Consider the following 22,622-nt stretch of genomic DNA (forward strand, 5'->3'; position numbering starts at 1 on the left):
TTCTCCAGTGTTTATTAAAAGCCTCTTAAATGATGGCCATTCTGACCAGTGTGAGGTAGTAACTCATTGTCATTTCAATTTGCATTTCTCTAATAATTAGTGATATTAAGCATCTTTTCATGTGTTTCTTGGCCAGCTGCACATCATTTTTGGAAAACTGTCTTTGGGGCCAATTTTAATTGCAAAATCACTAAAAAAAAAAAAAAAAAAAAAAGGTGCAAAACGCTTTGAAAAAAGCAGCACTATACAGATCAAAGAAGAAGATATACAACCAACCAAAAACCCACGAAAAGGTGCTCAACATCACTCATTATTAGAGAAATGCAAATCAAAACTACAATGAGGTATTATTACCTCACATCAGTTAGAATGGCCATCATCAAAAAATCTACAAACAACAAATGTTGGAGATGATATGGAGAAAAGGGGACCTTCCTGCACTGTTGGTGGAAATATAATTGACACCACCACTACAGAGAACAGGATGGAGGTTCCTTAAGGAGCTAGTAATAAAACTACCACATGACTCAGCAAACCTACTAATGGGAATATACCATAGGAAAACCATAATTCAAAAAGATACACGGACCCCAATGTTCACTGCAGCACTATTTACAACAGCGAGGACACAGAAGCAATATAGAAGTCCACTGACAGAGAAGCAGATAAAGAAGTTGTGGTATGTATATATATACATACCACATATATATATACATATACAGGTATATATACATATACATGTATATATATACCACATACATATACATATATATATGTGTATATATATACACACACACACACACACCACAACTTCTTTATCTGCTGTGGTATGTGTGTGTGTGTGTGTGTGTGTGTATACATATATATATGTGCATGTATATATACACATTATATATATGTAATATATATGTATATGTATATATACACGTATGTGTGTATATATATATATACACACATATACATATATATATAGGTATATATATGTGTGTGTGTGTGTGTGTGTGTGTGTATATATATATATATATATATATATATATATATATATAATGGAATATTACACAGCCATAAACAGGACCAAAGTTGGGTCATTTTTGTGATGTGAATGAACCTAGAGTCTGTTAAACAGAGTGAAGCAAGTCAGAAAGAGAAAAACAAATATCATATATTAATGCATATATATGGAATACAAAAAAAAAATGGTACTGATGAACCTATATGCAGGGCAGGAACAGACACAGACATAGAAAACAGACCTGGGGACACAGGCCAGCGAAGGAGAGGGTGGGATGAACTGAGAGAGTAGCACAGATATATATACACTACCACGTGTAAACAGACAGCTAGTGAGAAGCTGCTGTAGAGAACTCAGCTCAGGGTTCTATAATGACCTAGAGGAGTGGGATGGGTGGGTGGAGAGACTTAGGAGGGAGGAGACGTATGTATACTTATATTTTATTCACTTTGTTGTACAGTACACATCAACACAACACTGTAAATCAATTACACTCCAATTAAAATACACAAAAGGGAGAATACTGTCTTATTTGACGTCATCTGGAAATGTGTGTGTTACAGCACTCAAAATTTTCACTGCTCTGCACATGTCCACAAACGATCATATAATCACTATGAGTATATTTTAGGTTTATAAATAAATTACAGCAAGCAGACTAATTCACAAATACAGAATCTGTAAATAATGAGGATCAACTGTACATATTAAAAGCACGTCTACAGATAGATTGCTTAAAAAAACTGTGTTTCATCAAGTATTTTTTAAATATTGTAAGAATGTTTAACTGATATCATGCAGTCATTCAGATTTGCACAGACTGAAGTAAAATTATCAGATTAATACAAAAAGGAAAATACACAATCAGGACATACATTTACAATGGTTTTCTGCTTTTTTGTTTTGTTTTGTTGCCTGCACTGTGCAGCATGTGGAATCTGTGTTCCCTCATGAGGGATCAAACCCAAGCCCTTAGCAGTGAGAGTATAGAGACCTAACCCACTGGAATGGCTAGGGAATTTCCTACAATGATTTTATAACTCATACATGCTGTAAATTCCAGGCAATGTTAAAATTTTAAGGGGAGGCAATTCATACTACTTTACATCACAGCAATTATCTTGTAGGTATTTAACTCAAAAATTCATTAATCAAAATGCTGAGTTTAACCTAAGAGCAAAAACAGTTTTCTACCAGGAATGAGTCTCATGACAATATTTACTATTCTGGTAACCTCAGCTGGATCTATGATGACAGTGCTTCCTCAGAGCTCAAAAACAGACTCTTGGCCTTTTGCCACAAAGCTTGTGACTAAAGAAAAGAAACTAATCCAGTAATGTAAGATACAGCTCAAAATACAAGGGCAATGATTCAATGCTGGGTAATATCACAAAATGTGAATGTCAAAAAAAAGGGGGGGGGGGCAGGATTCTTTTTGGCGATAAGCAAAAAGAATTGTTCAAAACATATAACAAACCCAGTCCAAAGTCAATGAAACATTGAATTAAACCATATTCATGCTCATTTGACAGCACATAAAAACTGAAACAATACAGAGAAGATTAGCAAGGCTACCTGCCCAAGATGACATACAAATTCATGAAACATTCCACATTTTTAAAAAAACATACAATAAAAAATCATGTTGATACTATCCAAAGCAATCTACACATTTAATGCAACCCCTAACAAAATTCCAATCACATTTTTTCACAAAAATAGAAGAGACAATCCTAAAACTTGTATGGAACCACATAAAACCCTGAATAGTCAAAGCAATCTTGAGAAAGAAGAACAGAAGTGAAAGCAACATGCTCCCTGGTTTAAAACCATGTTACAAAGCTATAATACTCAAACAGTATACTAGTGGAATAAAAACATAAATAAATCAGTGGAACAGACAGCCCAGAAATATAGCCTTGCATATATATGGTCAATTAATTTATGACAGAGGAGCCAAAAACATAACATGGAGATAGGATAGGCTCTTCAATGAATGGTTCTCTGAAAACTGGACAACCACATGTAAAAGAATGACCAGACCTTTATCTTATACCACTAACAAAAATCAATTCAAAATGGACTAAAGACTTAAACTCAAGACCTGAAATCATAAAGCCCCTAAAAGAAAACAAAAGGGGTAAAGTCCTTGACATCCATCTTGGCAATAACTGAAGATAACAAACCTTAACATGTATGTACTTAAGAGAGCACTGACATATGTAAGTTGTAAGGAAGGAGAGGGACTGGAATGAAGGCAGTCAAAAGGTACTACAAACTTCCATTTATAAGATAAATAAGAACTAAGGATATAAATGTACAAGATTAATATGATTACCACTGCTGTATGTCATATACGAAAGCTGTTATGAGTAAATCCTGAGTTCTCATCACAAGAAAAATATTTTTTAGAAAGTTCTTTAATTTTGTATCTATAGCAGATGATAATGTTCACTAAACTTGCTGTGATAATGATCTCATGATGTGTGCACATGCTTGTCACCAAGTCATGTCTGACTCTTGGCAACCCCATGGACTGCAGCCCACCAGGCTCCTCTGTCCATGGGATTTCCCAGGCAAGTATACTGGAGTCAGTTGCCATTTCCTTCTCCAGGGGATCTTCCCAACCCAAGGATCGAACCCATGACTCCTGCTTGGCAGGTGGATTCTTTACCACTAAGGCACAGCGGAAGCCATGAAACTATTAGAGGAAAATGAAGGCATAACACTCTTTGACATACATCTCAGCAATACCTTTTACAATCTGTCTTCTAGAGTAAGAGAAATAAAAGCAAAAATAAACAAACAGGATCTAATCAAATTCAAAAGCTTTCGCACAGCAAAAGAAACCATAAACAAAATGAAAAGATAATCCACAGGATGGGAGAGAATATCTACAACAGTGTGACCCACCTGGGATTAATCTTCAATATTTACAAACAGCTCACGTAGCTCTATGTCAAAATACAAAGTGAAAGTCAAAGTACGAGTGGCTCAGTTGTGTCCAACTCTTGCAACACCGTGGACTACACAGTCCATGGAATTCTCCAGGCCAGAATACTGGAGTGGGTAGCCTATCCCTTCTCCAGGGGATCTTCCCAACCCAGGGATCAAACCCAGGTCTCCCACATTGCAGGTGGATTCTTTACATGCTGAGCCACAAGGGAAGCCCAAGAATACTGGAGTGGGTAGCCTATCCCTTCTCCAGCGGATTCTTTCCAACCCAGGAACTGAACTGGGTCTCCTGCTTTGCACGTGGATTCTTTACCAACCGAACTATCAGGGAAGCCCTATGTAAAACAAACAAACAATCCAATCAAAAAATAGGCAGAAGACCTAAAATAGCCATTTCTCCAAAGAAGTCATACAGATGGCCAAGAATTGTAAGAAAAGATGCTCAACACTGCTAATTATAGAGAAATGCAAATGAAAACTACAATCAGGTATCATCTCAAACCAACCAGAATAGTCTACAAACAATAAATGCTGGAGATAGTGAGTAGGAAAGGGATCCCTCCTACACTTTTGGTGCAAATGTAAATTGGTGGAACCACTATGGAGAACAGTACAGAGGTTCATTAAGAAACTAAATACAGAGCTACTATATGATCCAGCAATTTCATTCCTGGGCATATATCTGGAGGAAAACATGGTTCAAAAGGATACATGGACCCCAATATTCACAGCAACGCTATTTACAATAGCCAAGATATGGAAGCAACCTAAATGTCCATCGATAGAGGAACGGATTAAGACAATGAAGTAAATACAGACAACGGAATATTACTCAGCCATTAAAATGAATGAAATAGTGCCATTTGCAATAGTATGAATGGACCTGGAGATTAACATACTAAGTGAAGTAAGTGAGACTGAGAAAGACAAATATCATATATCATATCACTTATTTGTAGAATCTTAAAAAAAAATGATACAAATGAACTCATTTATAAAACAGAAACAGACTCACAGACTTAAGAGAATGAACTTATATGCTACTGCATAGCACAGGGAACACTGCTCAATACTCTATAAAAACCTAAATGGGCAAAGAACATAAAAAAGAATGTATATATAACATGTATATATATATATATAATATATATAGAACATGTATATATATAACTGAATCATTTTTCTGTTCACCTGAAATTAACAACTTTACTCCATTATAAAATAAAAAATTTTTTAAAAAAGAAAGATACGTGGAAAATCTCCAAATACTTAAAAAAGATTTTAAAAATTTATTTTTTAACATAACGGTCAAAGAAGAAATCTCAAGAGAAATTTTTAAGATTTCTGAATTAAACTTTCATTCAATATAACAAAACCTGTGGAATCCAGCAAAAACAGTGTTTAGAGGAAAATTTATAGCACTGAATGCATATATTAGAGAAAAAGATAATTTGAAAGCAATAATCTAAGGTTTAACTTCAGGCAACTAGAGAAAGATGAAAAACACAAAACTAAAGCAAACAGGAAAAAATAAACAAAAATCAGATTAAAAATTATTCAAATTAAAGACAAAAATCAATAGATTAAAAATCAACAAAACAAAACCTGGTTCTCTGAAATGATCAAAGGTGCTTTGAAACTTTATAAATTTCTATCCAAGATAACCAAGTAAAAGAGAGAAATGACACAAATTACTAATATTAGAAATAAAAGAGGGTCCATCACTATTAACCTATGGACATCAAAAGTATAATTAAGAAATGATATGAACAACTCTATGCTTGCAAATTTGATGATTTAGATGAACCAGACCAACTCCTTGAAAGATACAAGCTACCAAAACTCACACAAGAAGAAATAGATAACCTGAAGAGTCCTATACCTATTTTTACAATTGAATCAATAATCAATAATATCTCAGCAAGCCAGGAATAAAGAGGGAATTTCTTCAGTTTGATAGACAGTGTAAGAAACTTAACTTCATATTTAATGGTGAAAAAGTTGAAGCTTTTTCATTCAGATCTGGTATAAGGTAAGAATGAACCTTCTCATCATTGCTTTTCTACATCATACTGGAAGCCCTTGTTAATCCAGTAAGGCAAGAAAAAGAAATAAGAGGTAAACAGATTGGGACAGAAGACATAAATCTGTCTCTATTCACAGATGAGCAGAAAATTTAAAAGAAATGACAAAAATCTCCTAGAATTAATAAGCAGTTATAACAAGGCTGCATAATATAAAGTTAATATATAAAAGTCAATTGATTTCTTATGTATCATCAATGAACAGTTGAAATTTGAAATTATAAACAAGGTATCATTAATATTAACAACCAAAAAAACTGCCCTGAGATATTTATGTATAAGTTTTTAAATGTATAAGATTTACAGGAGGAAAATCATAAAACTCTGATTAAAGAAATCAAAGAACATACAAATAAAGAGCAAACTATTTCATGTTAATGGACAGGAAGTACTATTACCGATAAGATGTCAACTTTTCCCAATCTACAGTTTCAATGCAATCTCAATCAAAATCCCAGTAAGTTATTTTGTAAATATCAACAAAATGATGTGTTGGAGATTTGATAAAGTTTGGAGAGGCAAATGATCCAGAATAGTCAACACAACACTGAAGGAAAAGAACAAACGTGAGGACTCATATAATCTGATTTAAAGAATTATTATAAAGTTGCATTAATCAGGACAGCGTGGTACTGCTGAAAGAAAAGACAAATAGATCAATAAAACAAAAGAGAAAGCTCAAAAATAGAGCCCCTGAAATATACCTGATACCTGATAAATCAACTGATACCTGATAAAGGAATAAAAGCAATACAAAGCAAAGACAGTCTTTTCAACAAATGATGCTGGAACAAGTGGACATTCATACGCAAAAATATGCACCTAGACAAAGGCCTTATAGCTTTCACAAAAGATAAATAAATAAAAATGGATCAAAGACCTAAATTGTAAATGTGAAATCATAATACTTCTTGAGCATAACATGGCTGAAAACTTATTGATCTTATGTTTTATTTCATCATAAATTCAAAGATTCTAGAATATGGCTGAAGCAATGAGATCTCTCCTTTGAGACAGGTTTAAAAGAGGACACCACATTTACTTTCACTGTGGTTTAACACAAAGAGAGAAAAATTAAAAATATAAGAGGATCAAAGTCGAAAACAAACGAGTTCTCTTATTGTCAAATTTATTAAATATATGACTTCCTAGCCATTTCCACTAAAATATATAAATATAAATATATATATACATACACACACACACACACACACACATGACATGTCTACAGTTTCACAGTAGCAATCTTGCAGTATCACAGGCTAAAACAGCCTTTTACTTCAAAATGCAGTAACTCATATTTAAACAAACAATCCAGAAGATCCTTGACCCAATAAGGTGCCATACAAGACAAGCCAATGAACAAAAGTGAGGTACATAGACTAGTGGAGATAATAAACTTTAGGTGGTACACAGATACGTGTTTTAAATTTTAATTATTATGCATTCATTTTATAGCTTACTTATCATAGCAAAGGATGCTGATTGCCCATATAGGGTAATAATGCATAAAGTTTCATTTTTAAATACATTTATTTAGGTAGCAAAACAGGGTCAATTTAGATCTGGCAATACTATGAACATCAACTATGAATGACTTTTGAAAATCACTGATATAGGTTATATTTGGCATATATAATAGTGGTAACATCAATGTTGGGCATTCTGCTAAGTACTTTACATACATTATTTTATTCTATCTTTACAACAATCTATTCAATCATTACTAAATTGAATTCATAGATTTTATGTTAGAAAACTAAGGGTCAAAAAAAGGCTAAAAAATCCGCCCAAGGTCATCAGGGATAATTAAAGGCAGAGCCACAGGTCTGTCTGTCAGATACTAAAGTCTTGAGTTCTTGTCCTACGTGTTATACTATTTCTCTAGTGTAAAGGAGGAAAGACCGAGAATATAAGAGGACAAAGTAAAACTGAAGTGAATCTCTTTGAGACAGAAACACATCAGTCACTTAATGTGATTCCTGACATAAGGTCATCTGCAATATGTTTCCTTGCCTTAACTACAGTGCAGTTACAGCACTTGCTTGAGCTTCAGGGACCAAGCTTTGTTGTGCCAGAAGATACTGCTAGAGAAAGGATTAAGCAACAAAGTTATATGGAACATCAAAGTTCATACTCCTTATATCCATGTATATTTTTGTATTCCATGTATCTAAGAATGTGTGATTACCGTCACTTAACCAGTCCCTACATCTAGGAACCCAAAGACAAAGCACATTTCTGCTAAAACAAGGGTCTCTTCTGGTTATATCTGCTTGTTTAGTGGTCCAATGCTAGCAACCATACTACTGACTCCTCTCAAGTGTGCTTGAATTCCAAGCACTTTTGATATTTAATAATAAAGGAGTCAATAGCCTACTGAATTACACCCTCATTTGACTATGGGACAGAGAAGGTTAAAGAATTATATTTTATCAGAGTAAGTAAAGAAAATAAGTAAATTTTCCAGTGTACACCATGAAACAATTCTATATTATGAAAGGCTGGAGAAAAATGTACCTGAATTCATTTAGTGCATCAACTATTCGATTATATGCCAAACTCCTCTGACTGGCATCAGCTGATCTCCGGCTCATTTTCATAGCCTTGAAAGCAATCAAATAGTTAATTCTTATACTGACCATGGGCAAAATATGGGGAAAAAAAGTAAAAGACAAAATCACATATTTATTTAACATTTTACCTACCATTCTTAACTAGATATGCATAAAGAAGGCACACATATTTCTAGTGGCTTGTTTTTGCACTTTTGGTCATTAATGAGTATAATAAAATTCAAATTTTTCTGATGTTAGGCCTCTTAATTGAAAGAGAATATCAAAACACAAAGAAACTGACATTGACAGTTTCTGAGTTACATAAAACTTCTCTCCCAAACAGATCATAAAATGCTAACTCAGTAACAACTCCTGAGTTTCGCTAATATTCCATAAACAGTGGTTTTGTTAAGTAAATCCTTTTTTTAAACCTAAAACATAAATATTCTACTGAAAGATATCTCAAGTTATTAGTAATGTTTGCTTCTTAAAAAGATATTTAGCCAAGGTTTAGAAGACCTACTTTAGGTAGACAAAAAGATCAGAATATGGTTATCAGAAAGAACTTTGAAATTTTTAAAACTTTTTCAAAGATAATGTAATTCTACATTACTTATGTAATTACACATTAATTTTTTTAATATTCAAATATATATGTAAGAGAAGGTTAGACTAGAATCATTCATGTACATCTGAAAGCTTCATAAGGTAAAAGTGACAATTTTTGTTTTCACAAACTGCTGAGAGACTCCTAATTTATAAAGAAGTAAATATTCTTTGGCTAGAATTGACCAATATTCTTCCTTAACTTTATGAAATAAATTTAACTACATTATAGATCTCAAAAGGTAGTGCAGACTTTGAAATAACTCCCACAGTGCTCAGAAACAGAATCTATAGTTTTTCATTTAAAATATAAATAAGTGATCATTTGAAAACAGCCCTAGAACATCTTATGTAGGTATTTCAATGTTTACTATAGTCTATGATTAATTAACTATAGAATAGGTTCTATTCATTTATATGAAAGTATTCACTCAGCTCTTTCAGTTTTATAAAGAAATGAGTTGTTAAACATGAACAAATATACAGCTGCAATGTGCCCTTTAGGGTGCAGAAGGAACAAAGCATTAAAACATTTAAAAAGTAACCTCTAACGAGTTCTGTACTGCTTGAATATTTCAAGTTTTATACAAAGTTTAAACACTTTTCCCTGTAACTGAAATGTCAGTTCAGCCATGGCTTAATATTCTGTGTACTGACTTTGGCAAAAACTGACTACAAAAAACACAGTAGCAAACTGAAGAAAATGTCACGAGTGTTGAACTTCTGAAAAATGAAAATGGACTTTACTCATCGCTCACTAAAAAGGTATTGCTAATGATCTATTTGTCTTTTAATAGATTTGTTGTGAATAACTAACATAGTGCCTTCTTTAGAGGCACATGATCCTCAGGCACTAATGAGTTACTGAAATGCACCCTCTGCTTTCTAGACCATTCTAATTGCTCCTGCATCTCTTGTTTCTTTTACTAGTCTCTTTCAAACATGCTGCCATAATAACCTTCTTAGAGCACAATTTGAAGACAGTCTAACAAAGTCAAAAATCCTTGCAAGCATTCTAGACTCCTTGTGATCCGGTCCACATTAACTCTGTTAGCCACACCACCTACTACTACTTTTTGTATCCTTTCCTTTCTGAATTCTGTCACAGGGATTAAGAAATTTAGTTATGTTCAATGATTCAACTTATAGGAATCTCATAAAACATAATCTGGAAAATTCACCAAGATGTTAACTGAAATGTAGCTATAGCTGAGAAAAACCAGATATGGCCTAATTAACTTAAATGGAGGGAAGCCACTAAAATATATTTAAGAACCATTTATAATGAGAAATGTACATGTTAACAAGGATGAATTTTTCAAAACAGGCACGTAATAAAAACAATATGAACACAGCACAGTCCCAATCAAGTAAAATACAATATGCATAGAAAAGGTCTGAGTAAGAGTTTCAGAAAAATGTTAATGACTTATCTTTGGGTGGCAAAGATAGCAATTTTCCCTGTTACTCTGTTATCCATTTTTCAAAGCACTGTGTTTAAAAAATTCTACAACTCCTTTAAGATGCAGTCCAAATGAAACATCTTCTCAGAAGGAAGTCATTTTTCTTCCCTATGAACTCCTAAGACACTTTGCTTTTCCTTCTTTTTTACTCTTATGTTCTATCTTATATTCACAACTTTCTTTACATCAATTTATTACATGCGCTATGAGCAGCATTTGACATAATTGATCACTCCTACCTTCTTACACCACTTTCTTCACCAGGCTTACCCCAAAAGTACTCTCTCTTGTTTTTCCTCCTACTTAAATGGGCAATCCTCAGTCTCCCTAGCTAGTTCTCAGCTCCTCCAAATTTAACTACTGAAATGCTCCACAAATCAGGATCTCCTCTCCCTCTTAATCAGCTTCTTAGATTACAATACCATCTATATACTGGTGACTGCTCAGCTTGGACCCTAAACTCTAGACTCACAATTACTTGGATGTCCAGGAGGCATCGCAAACAAACTCCTGATCTTCCTCCACCAAACCCGTTCCATTTGTAGTTTTCCCATTTTAGTTCTGCCAATTCCATCCATCTTATTGCTCAAAAGAAAAATCCCAGTCCATCGCCATGATTCTTCCTTTTACAGTTCCAACTCAGTCCATCAGCTAATCTCATTAGCTCTATTTTCAAATATACCCAGAATCCAACCATTTCTCACCAATTCCATCATGAAACTGGTTTGACTACCCATCATCTCTCACTTGAATTATATTTCAATAGCCTTGTAACTCAGAGAAGGCAATGGCAACCCACTCCAGTACTCTTGCCTGCAGAATCCCATGGATGGAGGAGCCTGGTAGGCTATAGTCCATGGAGTCACTAGAAGTCAGACACGACTGAGCGACTTTGCTTTCACTTTTCACTTTCATGCACTGGAGAAGGAAATGGCAACCCACTCCAGTGTTCTTGCCTGGAGAATCCCAGGGACAGAGGAGCCTGTTGGGCTGCCATTTATGGGGTAGCACAGAGTCGGACACAATTGACATGACTTAGCAGCAGCAGCAGCAGCAGCAACACCCTTGTAACTGATTCCAAAGCATCCAACTTTGCCCCTAGAAAATCTATTCTCCACCAGCAGTAAAAGTGATTCTCATGAATTATGTCATTTTCCTGCTCAAAACACTCCCATGGCTTCCTATCTTTCTTAAGTGTATATGCCCATGCTCGTACAATGGTATCCTGTAAGGCCCTACATGATTTAGTCCGACTTCTACCCCAGCCATTTTGGCCTCCTTACTCCTCCCTACCGATGCCCAAGCATCAGGCTTACTCCTTTGCCTCTACTTGTAAAATTCTTGTCTCAGATGGTTATACCAAATTTCCTCTGTATCTCCGGATCATATGTGACTTTATCAGGAGCACTCTTGACTATCCTATAAAAATTTGTAATCCTCCATCCAGCATTCCATAAAAACCTTTCTCTTATTTTTCTTCATAGTACTTATTACCATCTAAAATCTTACACACTCATTTATTTGCTGCCCCATGATCTAGAGAGTTGCTCTTTTTCACTCTTATCCTCAGTTGCTAGAACAGGCCTGCCACATTACAGGCCCTCAAATATTTATTTATTGAATGGATAAATGACCTTAGATCTTTTTTTAGGCAATAAGCTCCTTAAAAAGAGCTAAAGTCAATATTATGTGGCAGCCTGGATGGGAGGGGAGTTTTGGAGAATGGATACATATATGTATGGCTGAATCCCTTTGCTGTTCACCTAAAATTATCACAGCATTGTTAATCGGCTATACCCCAATACAAAATAAAAAGTTTAATAAAAAAAAAGAAGTGAAGTCTACTTTGCGTCTCCCAGGTCACTTTGTAGGGTACCTGCACAGAGTCTGTTAATTTTTCTGCCATGAATAAAGACAATGCTTAAGCAAAAGAATGAGAATAAGATTCAAAGGAAAATAAAAAATAAAAACAAACCATAAACGTGGTTATGCTTACCTGTTCTATTGCACTCTTTAATTTGTTCATGTGGCTTTCAAACAGAGGAAAATGTGAAAAAAAGAACTCATTAAATTTGTTACTTTCATCTTCATCTTTGGATAATGAAAAGATTACCCCAATTGCAATCTTCTTTTTCCTCACAATTCCTGGGTTAGGGCCACAGCTTTCATCTGACAGATTAAAGCTTTCTTCTATAGACCTTAAAAATAAATGTTTTTTTTAATTTTAAAAATATGAAAATGATTAAATTCACAATTCAATCTCCTTGGTAATTAAATGTAGGCAAGCTAAAGGTCTTGCAGTGTTTTATCAAGTAAATCTAAAAATTCGTATCAATTATGTATATCTTTGAGAAATATATTGGCTATTCCTTTATATTCATATTTTTGTAAGAAATAATAGAGTCAGATTGGAAACGTTTTTGTTCAATTATGGAAACAGTGACAGACTTAAATTTTGGGGGGCTCCAAAATCGCTGCAGATGGTGACTGTAGCCATGAAATTAAAAGACGCTTGCTCCTTGGAAGAAAAGTTATGACCAACCTAGATAGCATATTCAAAAGCAGAGACATTACTTTGCCAACAAAGGTCCATCTAGTCAAAGCTATGGTTTTTCCAGTAGTTGTGTATGGATGTGAGAGTTGGACTATAAAGAAAGTTGAGTGCTGAAGAATTGATGCTTTTGAACTGTAGTGTTGGTTTGAGTAAACTCTGGCAGTTGGTGATAGAGAGGCCTGGCATGCTGCAGCCCATGGGGTCCCAAAGAGTCAGACATAACTGAGCGACTGAACTGAACTGAACTGAAAAAAAGTAAGTAACCCCAGTGTAAAACCAACCTAAAAGAGCCTGAATTTCAAGGTTTATAGACGAGTCTAATCTCTTCACTGTTCTAGAATCTACTTCTCCCTTTTGATTCCAGAAGTAAAGTCAAAGATGAAGGAATAAAGGGAGTGAATAAAAAAGGAATCAAGCTTCATCATCTTTACTTATACTTAACACAGATTTAAAAAAAAAATTTCAAGAATGAATGAATTTGCCTGAATAGAAACATGAAAAACTAGAATCTCAAAGCATGCAATAAATGGATCAATGACCAAAACAGAAGAGTTAAAACTATAAAACCCTTAAAAGAAAATATAGGATAAAATCTTCATGACACTGGATTTGGCAGTGATTTCTTGCCTGGAAAATCCCATGGATGGAGGAGCCTGGAAGGCTACAGTCCATGGGGTCGCTGAGGGTTGGACACGACTGAGCGACTTCACTTTCACATTCTTGGATGACACCAAAAGTAAAGCAGCAAAGGAAAAAAATAAATCCGGCGACACAGAAATTAAGAACTGCCGTGTATCTAAAGTGGTTTCCCAGGTGGCTCAGTGATAAAGAATCTGCCTGCCAGTGCAGGAGATGTAGCTTCAATCCCTGGGTCAGGAAGATCTCCTGGAGGAGGGAATGGCAATCCACTCCAGTATTCTCGCCTGGGAAATCTCACGGACAGAGGAGCCTGGCGGGCTACAGTCCATAGGGTCACAGAGTCCAGGGTCAGATACGACTGACTGAACACAAACGCACGTGTACCAAAAGACGTATCAACAAAATAAAAAGGCAACCAATAGAATGGTATAAAATATTTCAAAACATGTATCTGATAAGGGATTGATATTCAGAAGTATATAAAGAACTGCTACAACAATACATCTGATTAAAAAATGAGTAAAACACCTGAACAGACATATCTCCAAAGAAAACATACACATGGCCAATAAGCATATGAAAACATCATCACTAGCTATTCAGTTCAGTTCAGTTCAGTTGCTCAGTTGTGTCCGACTCTTTGCGACCCCATGAATCGCAGCACGCCAGGCCTCCCTGTCCATCACCAACTCCCGGAGTTCACTCAGACTCACGTCCATCGAGTCAGTGATGCCATCCAGCCATCTCATCCTCTGTCGTCCCCTTCTCCTCCTGCCCCCAATCCCTCCCACCATCAGAATCTTTTCCAATGAGTCAACTCTTCACATGAGGTGGCCAAAGTACTGGAGTTTCAGCTTTAGCATCATTCCTTCCAAAGAAATCCCAGGGCTGATCTCCTTCAGAATGGACTGGTTGGAAGGGACTTTCAAGAGTCTTCTCCAACACCACAGTTCAAAAGCATCAATTCTTCGGCACTCAGCTTTCTTCACAGTCCAACTCTCACATCCATACATGACCACTGTAGGCTATGGAAAAGCCATAGCCTTGACTAGATGGACCTTTGTTGGCAAAGTAATGTCTCTGCTTTTCAATATGCTATCTAGGTTGGTCATAACTTTCCTTCACTAGCTATTAGAGAAATGCAAATGAAAATTACAATGAGTTATCATTTAACACCCCTACAGATAGTTATTAATTTTAAAAAATGGAAATTAACTACTGGTGAGGATGTGAAGAAATTAGAACTCTTATGCATTTCTAGTGGAGCGGGGGGCGGTGAGGAGGTGGGGAGGGGGAGTGAAAATTCCCTGGCAGTCCACTGGTTAGGACTTCATGCTTCCAATGAAGGGGGCACAGATTCAATCCCTAGTCAGAGAACTAAGATCCATCATGTAGCTTGGAGCAATCAAAAAAAAAAAAAAAACCTGGCCATTTTTAGTGGGAATATAAGTAAAATGGTGGGGTGTTCTGGTGAAAACTATAGCAGTTCCTCAAAAACACAGAATTATAATACAATGCAGGAATTCCACTTCTGGGTATGTAAGGATAAAAATTTTATGATTCCACTTATATGATGTATGTAGTCAAATTTACAAAGAAAAAAATAGCATAGTAGTTGCCAGGGACTAAAGGGAGGAAGGAATGAAGGAATTACTGCCTAATGTCTACAGAGGTTCAGTTCAGTTCAGTTGCTCAGTCGTGTCCCGCTCTTTGTGACCCCATGGACTCATGCGTGGTTCAGCTGGGGGAGATAAAAAAAGTTCTAAATGTGAATGGTCATCAATGCACAACAATGTGAAGGTACTTAACACCACTGAACTACACTGATAATAATGGTTAAAATGGTATATTGTATGTTATGCATAATATAACACAATTTTTTAAAAAGTAATACACTTTAAAATTTTCCAGTTGCAAACTTTAAAAATATAAAATACAAGTCCAGACTTTTAACATACAAAACTGTGTTTAAGGAACTAGTCAATCTTGTGGTAAAATAAAAGCTCCAACTTACCATCTAGGAAATACCCCATTCTCTAAACTTGTTGTTTGGCTACGTCGCCAGCGTCGCTGGTAACTGCTGGCACAACTTCTGGTAAGTGAGGAGTTTGGAGAGGGAAATGGTGTAATAAGCAAGCTGCTGAGAGATGCTGTCAAGTCAGAATAAGAACAAGTACAATTTTTAAGTTAATAATAACTAAAAACAGGAACAAATTTCTTTTTAATAAATTTAATAACAGTGACTCAAAATTTCCATTTTGCTGAATGAAGCTCTAAAATCTCCATTAAAAAATATATATATATCATTGTTGGAGCAAGGTCCCAGAAAAAAAATCACATGATAAAAGTGATTCAGTAAGAGATCCTGATACCCTTTTGCCATCCTCACTTTTTCCCACCCCACTCTAGAAGAAAATGCTATTTTGAAATAAATCTTTATTCCTTTGGTGATGACACTGACTCCAAGCTTAGATGAACCTCTCTGCACAGGTTTATCACAGAACACCTCATACAATAAACTAAGATTATTTTTCTCGCTAATCTTTCATTAGAACCTGTGCTCTTTAAGGATGTAATCTGGGTGGGTGTTTTTTTGTTTTTTGTTTTTTTCTTAAATCCTCAGAATGTTTCAATAAAACTTCGTCAGACAAATTTTGGAAGAGTAGATATCTCAAAGAAATATGTATAACACTGGTTCAAGATATCTAAGTTTCTCTGGGCAAGAGACAATCTGACATTTTAAACCCAGTTAGGAGAAAACAGATGTAAGCAAATGTATTTTTTCTACTATGCTATTTAAACAGTCTCTTGAGAAATACTATTTTTCTGACTGAGTGTGTATTCATCCAGGCCATGCTCCATCAGGCACATTTTTACTATTAAACATGAAAAAAATTTTAATTTAAAATACTTATCTCTGCTGTTTCTACAATTGTCTTGTTAGGCTACTATCAATACCAACAAACTGTACACATAAAATTAAATGATTAAAACAAAGATTAAAAAGGAAATCAATGTCAGGTAACGGTGATCTCATAAAAACCGGATTAACACATGAACCTATCATTACCGGAGCGTGCTATGCCACTGTCTCTGTCCTCATTCAGTTCTCTTCCAGGCATGTCCATTGGGTTGCTGTGAACTGTGAATCAAGACAAAACTGTGACTTATAAAACACAGTGCTGTTCAGGTTGATGTTCCTTTTAAAATAGCAAACTAAATCATGCTCATCTCATTGCATTCCTTTATTTTTTTCAACAGCATGGCACAAACCCAACACCAAGAGCTATTATTCAGTTGAACAAGCTTTGAGATCTATGTGTAAACAATCTGTGACATAATATATAAAGAAGCAAAGGGTGACTAAAATAAGCATTTTAGAAGCACATTCAATGACATGAATATATTCACAATATACTACTACATGATAAAAAGGCAAGCTACTGACCAGTAAAGAACAATGGTTGCTGAGGCTAAGAGATTGGCATATGACGGTTAATCTACTCTTCTGCCTATATAAATGTACATTTTAAAATTCTATAATAAAAATTAAGAAAACTGAACAGTATAATCCCAATTTCTTTTTAAAACAAACAAAAACTAAGGAGGTACTTCTGGTTGACAAAATGGCTAATACATATTTTTTGCCTATTTCTCATATTTTCCAAATTTTCTATACTATTATACATTGTTTATATTTCTAAGGAAAATACATACTAATTAAAACAAGAAGTTGGATACAACTTCCTGGATACAGAAGCATGAACACAGTCTACAATCATCTATTTAGTGATATCAATATAAACAAATACAGTCAGAGATGCCTTTTATAGAATATAATGGTGCTTGTTCATCTGAATCTTAGCTCCAAGAAAAATCATTCTTATGGAATAGTGTAGATCAGAAATTGCACAACAACAGTATTTTCTGTGATTGATGAACTATATGATACAAAAGCTACTCAGCCATGGAAACAAGATAGTATCACATTAGAAATTCAACTGGTATTTTAAGAAATAACGTTCATACTATATTTTGGTTTAGGATTCTAAAGTTAAAATCATTAATACATAATGAGGCAAGAAATGACAAACTGAAATTTCATGAAAATGTCATTTCTACTCATAACTTAGTTTCTGGAAACCTTAACAACATATTCAATAGAAAGATATTAAGTCCTTAAACTTCCTAAGCAACGTTTTCTTAACTGCACACCGTCCCCAAATGCATTTCTCTACTCTCTTGTTTCCACAGCATAACTATCAATTCTAGCCGCTGGGGCACACCAACTAGTCTACCCACACAGCACACGGCAAACCTGCAAAGAAAGAGGCGCTCCTGATCAGGCGGAGCGGACCCTGTTCAGAGAATGCCCGCCTGGGGCTGCAGAACTGTGAAAGACCTACATGGCAAAAACGTAAAATACATATGAAAGAGGGCTGTTAGAGAAGCCACGATGTGTCAGGAATAAAAGGTGAGCTAAGGCAGCACAAAAGCAGACCAACAGATATGAATGGAAATCTTTAAGTAAGAATAATTCAAGCTGACTTCCTATTTTTGAAACAGGATGGTTTCCCTCTGGCCATGGCTTATGACACCATAATAATTTCATGCCTATTAAGTCCACAAATAGTAATAAAATAAGCTTCCACTATGTAAGGTAAAAATTATTTTATAAGCTTCCACTATATAAGGTAAAAATTATATTAAATGTTCAATCCTTTCTCATCTAAAACAATATTTTTAAAGATTAAAAAAGCACAGTGATGTTATATACATAATTTGATATTTTCCAAATGAATTTATCCTTTAAAAATCAATTTTAATATTACAGAGTATTGTGTAACTAAAATTAAGAAGAAAACCACCTAAACGCTTGGCTGAAAAAGCTGACCACAACATAAAACAAAGGGCAAATAAAGAAAAGGGGTCTACTGACAAGTAAATATGAATCTGATTTTTCTAAACTAGTGCTAAATTATAAATTAATGGGAGAAACCAGAGTTCCTAGAGCAGAGGTCAGCCACTATGGAAGCAGGAAAGCCAATGCAGCCTGTCAGGGCCAGACTCCCAGGCCGCTCAAGGTAGTAGCTGCCACACACTTGACCAAGAGAAGGTAAGAGTCTGAAGACCGAGAGAGCGTAACATTACAGCCTGGAAGCAAGCACCTGAGTTACTTATTAGTTAGGGTTAATCCAGATGGCCTAAAGAGCCACCTAGGAGGTTGATCTAGGACAGAACTGACGGCTTTACTGTTTTAAAAAGTGACAAATGTATTTTTAAATTGTTAGTAGGTATTTTTCTATAACAAGAGTTTCTATAATTACAGTGAATGTGCAGCAATCCTTCCATGTTTCATTGTTCAGTTCTTCCTTCAACTTTTCCTATTTACCTTAAAACTTACCTGCTCTCTTTAATCTCATTCCTTACTCTTCCCTACTCTGAGTATATGACTTTGTCTCCTACAGTATGCATACGTATATGTGTGTATACAAGAAGAATCACCATACGGGAACTCTCGTTTTCCTACACTGCTATCTCCAGACTTAATTCTTACTCATCCCTGCCTCCTTCCTGCCTGAGCAGTAATAATAGGTAATATTATTCAAGCCTTTCTTTGTGCGAGGCCTTAGTGAAAAATCCCGAGATGTCCCTCTCTCCCTCCCTTTCATAGCTAATTCTTCTAAATCAGCTAGACCCTTCAAAAATCTCACTTTACCAGTATCGCCTCTATTTCCAACCTCATTCTCCTTATAAACCTTCTTTTCCATCAACATTTAAATACTGTCAGAACTCTTCTCCCTTCTCCCCATATATCTAATCCTGTAGTTCAACAGTTCTTAAAATGTGGTCCAAGGACCCTCTTCGGGGACCCTGCAACCCTTTCATGGGGTTACATGTTATTACTGGTGTACTTCTCCCAACAAACTTCTCAACAACTCTTTATCCTCACTGACACAATCTTATTCTAGGTCCCCATTATGTGTCACTGGACTATTATAAGCAGTCTTCTAATATGGGTCTTTTCTCAATCCCACTGGCTCATCTGAGTCCTTTCCCAAAGCAATTAGAATATTCTTTTGCAGATACAAATCTGATCTGATCACGTTTCTATATTCTGAAAACTCCTCCGTGGTGGCCTTGAGAATGCACCACAAAGTTCTCCAGTTATAAGGATGGAAATTGGCCAAGCACCCCAGCTGCTGTGTTTTTAAATCCATTGCCAGATTTGGGCAAGGTCACATACCCCACAGCCTGCTCCTAGTCGATGACTGAACACAGCAGGTATAACAAGGTAAAGCCCATTTTAGCAAGACATGGGTCACTTCTGACAACCAAGTATAACTCAAAGACTTGTCCACAGCCTTATCAAACCTTCCCTGGACTAGTGTGGCATGCTGAAACACATCCACTCAAGCTTTTATTCCTCTCCTTCAATTAAGGTCAAACTTACACCATAATCTGAGGGCTCTCTGAACCCTTCCCTGCTTCCTCTTCTCTCACTAAATAGTAATAAATATTATTATTTATTAGTACTAAAATCTGTGCATGTTTACTCTTGTCTTGGAACCTGTTAAAAATCAGGTGGAAGACCCAAACTAACACATTCTCCCTGGCACCCAACTGCTCAAAGAATAACTTGAAACTTCTCAGTGTGGCGGCCCATAGTCTCCATCATGATCTGACTCTTGCTCATTTCTTTACTTCTTTTCACTTCCTTTAACTCATATTCACACTGTGCTCCACCCACATTGATTTATTCACATTCTTTCTACACTCATTGTATCTGTTGCACTTAGATCTATGAACATGCTATTGCTTTTTCCTGGGACATTTCTTGTCCCAACTGTCAGGCAAATTCTTCAAGTTTAAGCTCAAGCTTAAGGCTTTAAGAAAGCCTTTTCTGACTCTCTAAAACTGAACACGGTGTTCCTGCTCATTTCTAACACATCATGCTCTTAGTCTCACCCAAGAATTAACTATAGTATACTATAATTGAATACTGTATCACAGTAAATTAACTATAAATCCACTGAGGCAGGAACTGTGTTCACCACTGGTTTCTCATGGCCTAGCAGAGGTGCCTGGCATTTAATAAGTGCTTGATAAGTATTCGTTGATTAATTGAAAATTTAAAGAAAATAAGAAATGATATTCAAATATCCTTGATTCACAATTAAGAATGTACAAGAAAAAGCTGTTCATGAAAAAGTCTATGCTTTGTTAAATGTATTATTTTTGTATTCCATATTAAAACAGAAAAGCTAAGTATATCTAGCATCTATGGTGTACTTTACCTTTATACATGATAATGGATTTTTATTATTAAACAGCTTTTAATAAGCCCCTTTAACTTTGAAAACTGTCAAATTATTAAAAAAACACTTGTCATATTTTTACTTTATTAAAATGAATGAAATAATCGAGTTAAGCAAAAGTAGAACTTCTATTTTTCTATAAAATGCATGCTTTCTAAATCACATGCCAGACATTGTAACTAGCCCACAGTAGGTAGTTAATAAATGGTTGCTATTTGAATGAACATGAATTATTAAAAATATATAATGCTATAATGTTAGAGTTGGGAGGAAAAAAACTTTTCAATATGTATAACTGATATCTATTGATTGAAATTACAAATAAAAGCTTTTACTCAACAGGGAATGAGGAAAATATTTATCCTATGCTAACTGCTGTCTACTCTGACACACTTCAGTTCTGTATGCACTGGAAATATGGTCAGAAGTAATTTAGCTGATCTTCTTAAGATACAACAAAGGACCAGATATTTTAGAAATAGTTTGTCACTTTAAAATGCTGAACTTAAATAACAAATGGCTTCCCCAGTAGCTCAGTTGGTAAAGAATCCGCCTGCAATGCAGGAGACCCTGGTTTGACCCCTGGGTTGGGAAGATCCCCTGGAGGAGGACATGGCAACCCAGTCCAGTATCCTTGCCTGATGAGTCCCATGGACAGAGGAGCCTGGCAGGCTACAGTCCACAGGGTGGTAGAGTCAGACACGACTCAGAGACTTTCACTTTCAAATAATCAAAACAAACTAACCAAACTAACAAATTACCAAATGAGCTACTATTATAATAAATCTCTTAAGAAAAACATCAAATTTTGAATATCTGCTTACAGATATTCAAGTGAATTTGTGAATTACAAGTCACAAAAACAAGCACCAGTTTACAAAAACAAGTAAACAAAATTACTTTAATATGGTTGTGGAAAAGGAAAGGGAGAAAGTATAATCCCTGTCTCCCTCAGCTGAACTATTCAAGAGAACTAGTAAGGGCTTTTTACCCCAACAAAAGTACTTTTCAAAGACGCATCGAAATTAAAAACAAAAAACAAATCAGATATTTCTTCAGCAGTTCCCTTTTTTCAGATACAAAATAAACACTAAGTTCAAATATAAGAAAATTATATTTTTCAAATAATACAAATATTATAAATACTTGCAATTTAAATCCCTTTTCCACTTCTAGTATTTGAAATCCTTTGGTGAAATTTTAACAGATCTACATTGGTAAGAACATTTTTAAAACATACAAAACCATTTTACCTATATTTCCAAGTAGTCCATTAATGACTGTATTATTATCGGCCTTTAATGTACTGTTGTCCTGATTAATGAATTCAAGACTGTCTTGAAGCCTAAGGGGAAGGAGGAAAAAAATGAATACCAAATCTATTTTATGCTCTTAATGGCAATTCTTTGTATACTTCAATAAAATTTTAAGT

At 35.2% G+C, this 22,622-nt stretch overlaps 1 protein-coding gene and 1 pseudogene across 2 annotated transcripts in view; one reads left to right on the top strand and one right to left on the bottom strand.

Annotated features, from left to right (window-relative positions):
- FNIP1 (folliculin interacting protein 1) overlaps window positions 1-22,622 on the bottom strand; it is a 121,364-nt gene that overhangs the window by 32,464 nt on the left and 66,278 nt on the right. The window contains exons 6-11 of one of the 2 annotated variants that reach the window (XM_027547064.1): window positions 22,444-22,535; window positions 18,190-18,273; window positions 16,942-17,013; window positions 15,886-16,021; window positions 12,675-12,876; window positions 8,572-8,657 (exon numbers count right to left, since the gene is read on the bottom strand). In XM_027547064.1, coding sequence (XP_027402865.1) covers window positions 8,572-8,657; window positions 12,675-12,876; window positions 15,886-16,021; window positions 16,942-17,013; window positions 18,190-18,273; window positions 22,444-22,535 — 672 coding nt within the window. The remainder of the gene's footprint in view (window positions 1-8,571; window positions 8,658-12,674; window positions 12,877-15,885; window positions 16,022-16,941; window positions 17,014-18,189; window positions 18,274-22,443; window positions 22,536-22,622) is intronic. The other variant, XM_027547065.1, reaches the window with a different exon arrangement.
- On the top strand, window positions 2,531-2,631 carry LOC113896701 (annotated as a pseudogene).

This window comes from Bos indicus x Bos taurus, chromosome 7, assembly GCF_003369695.1.
Source record: "Bos indicus x Bos taurus breed Angus x Brahman F1 hybrid chromosome 7, Bos_hybrid_MaternalHap_v2.0, whole genome shotgun sequence".
Taxonomy (NCBI): Eukaryota; Metazoa; Chordata; class Mammalia; order Artiodactyla; family Bovidae; genus Bos; species Bos indicus x Bos taurus.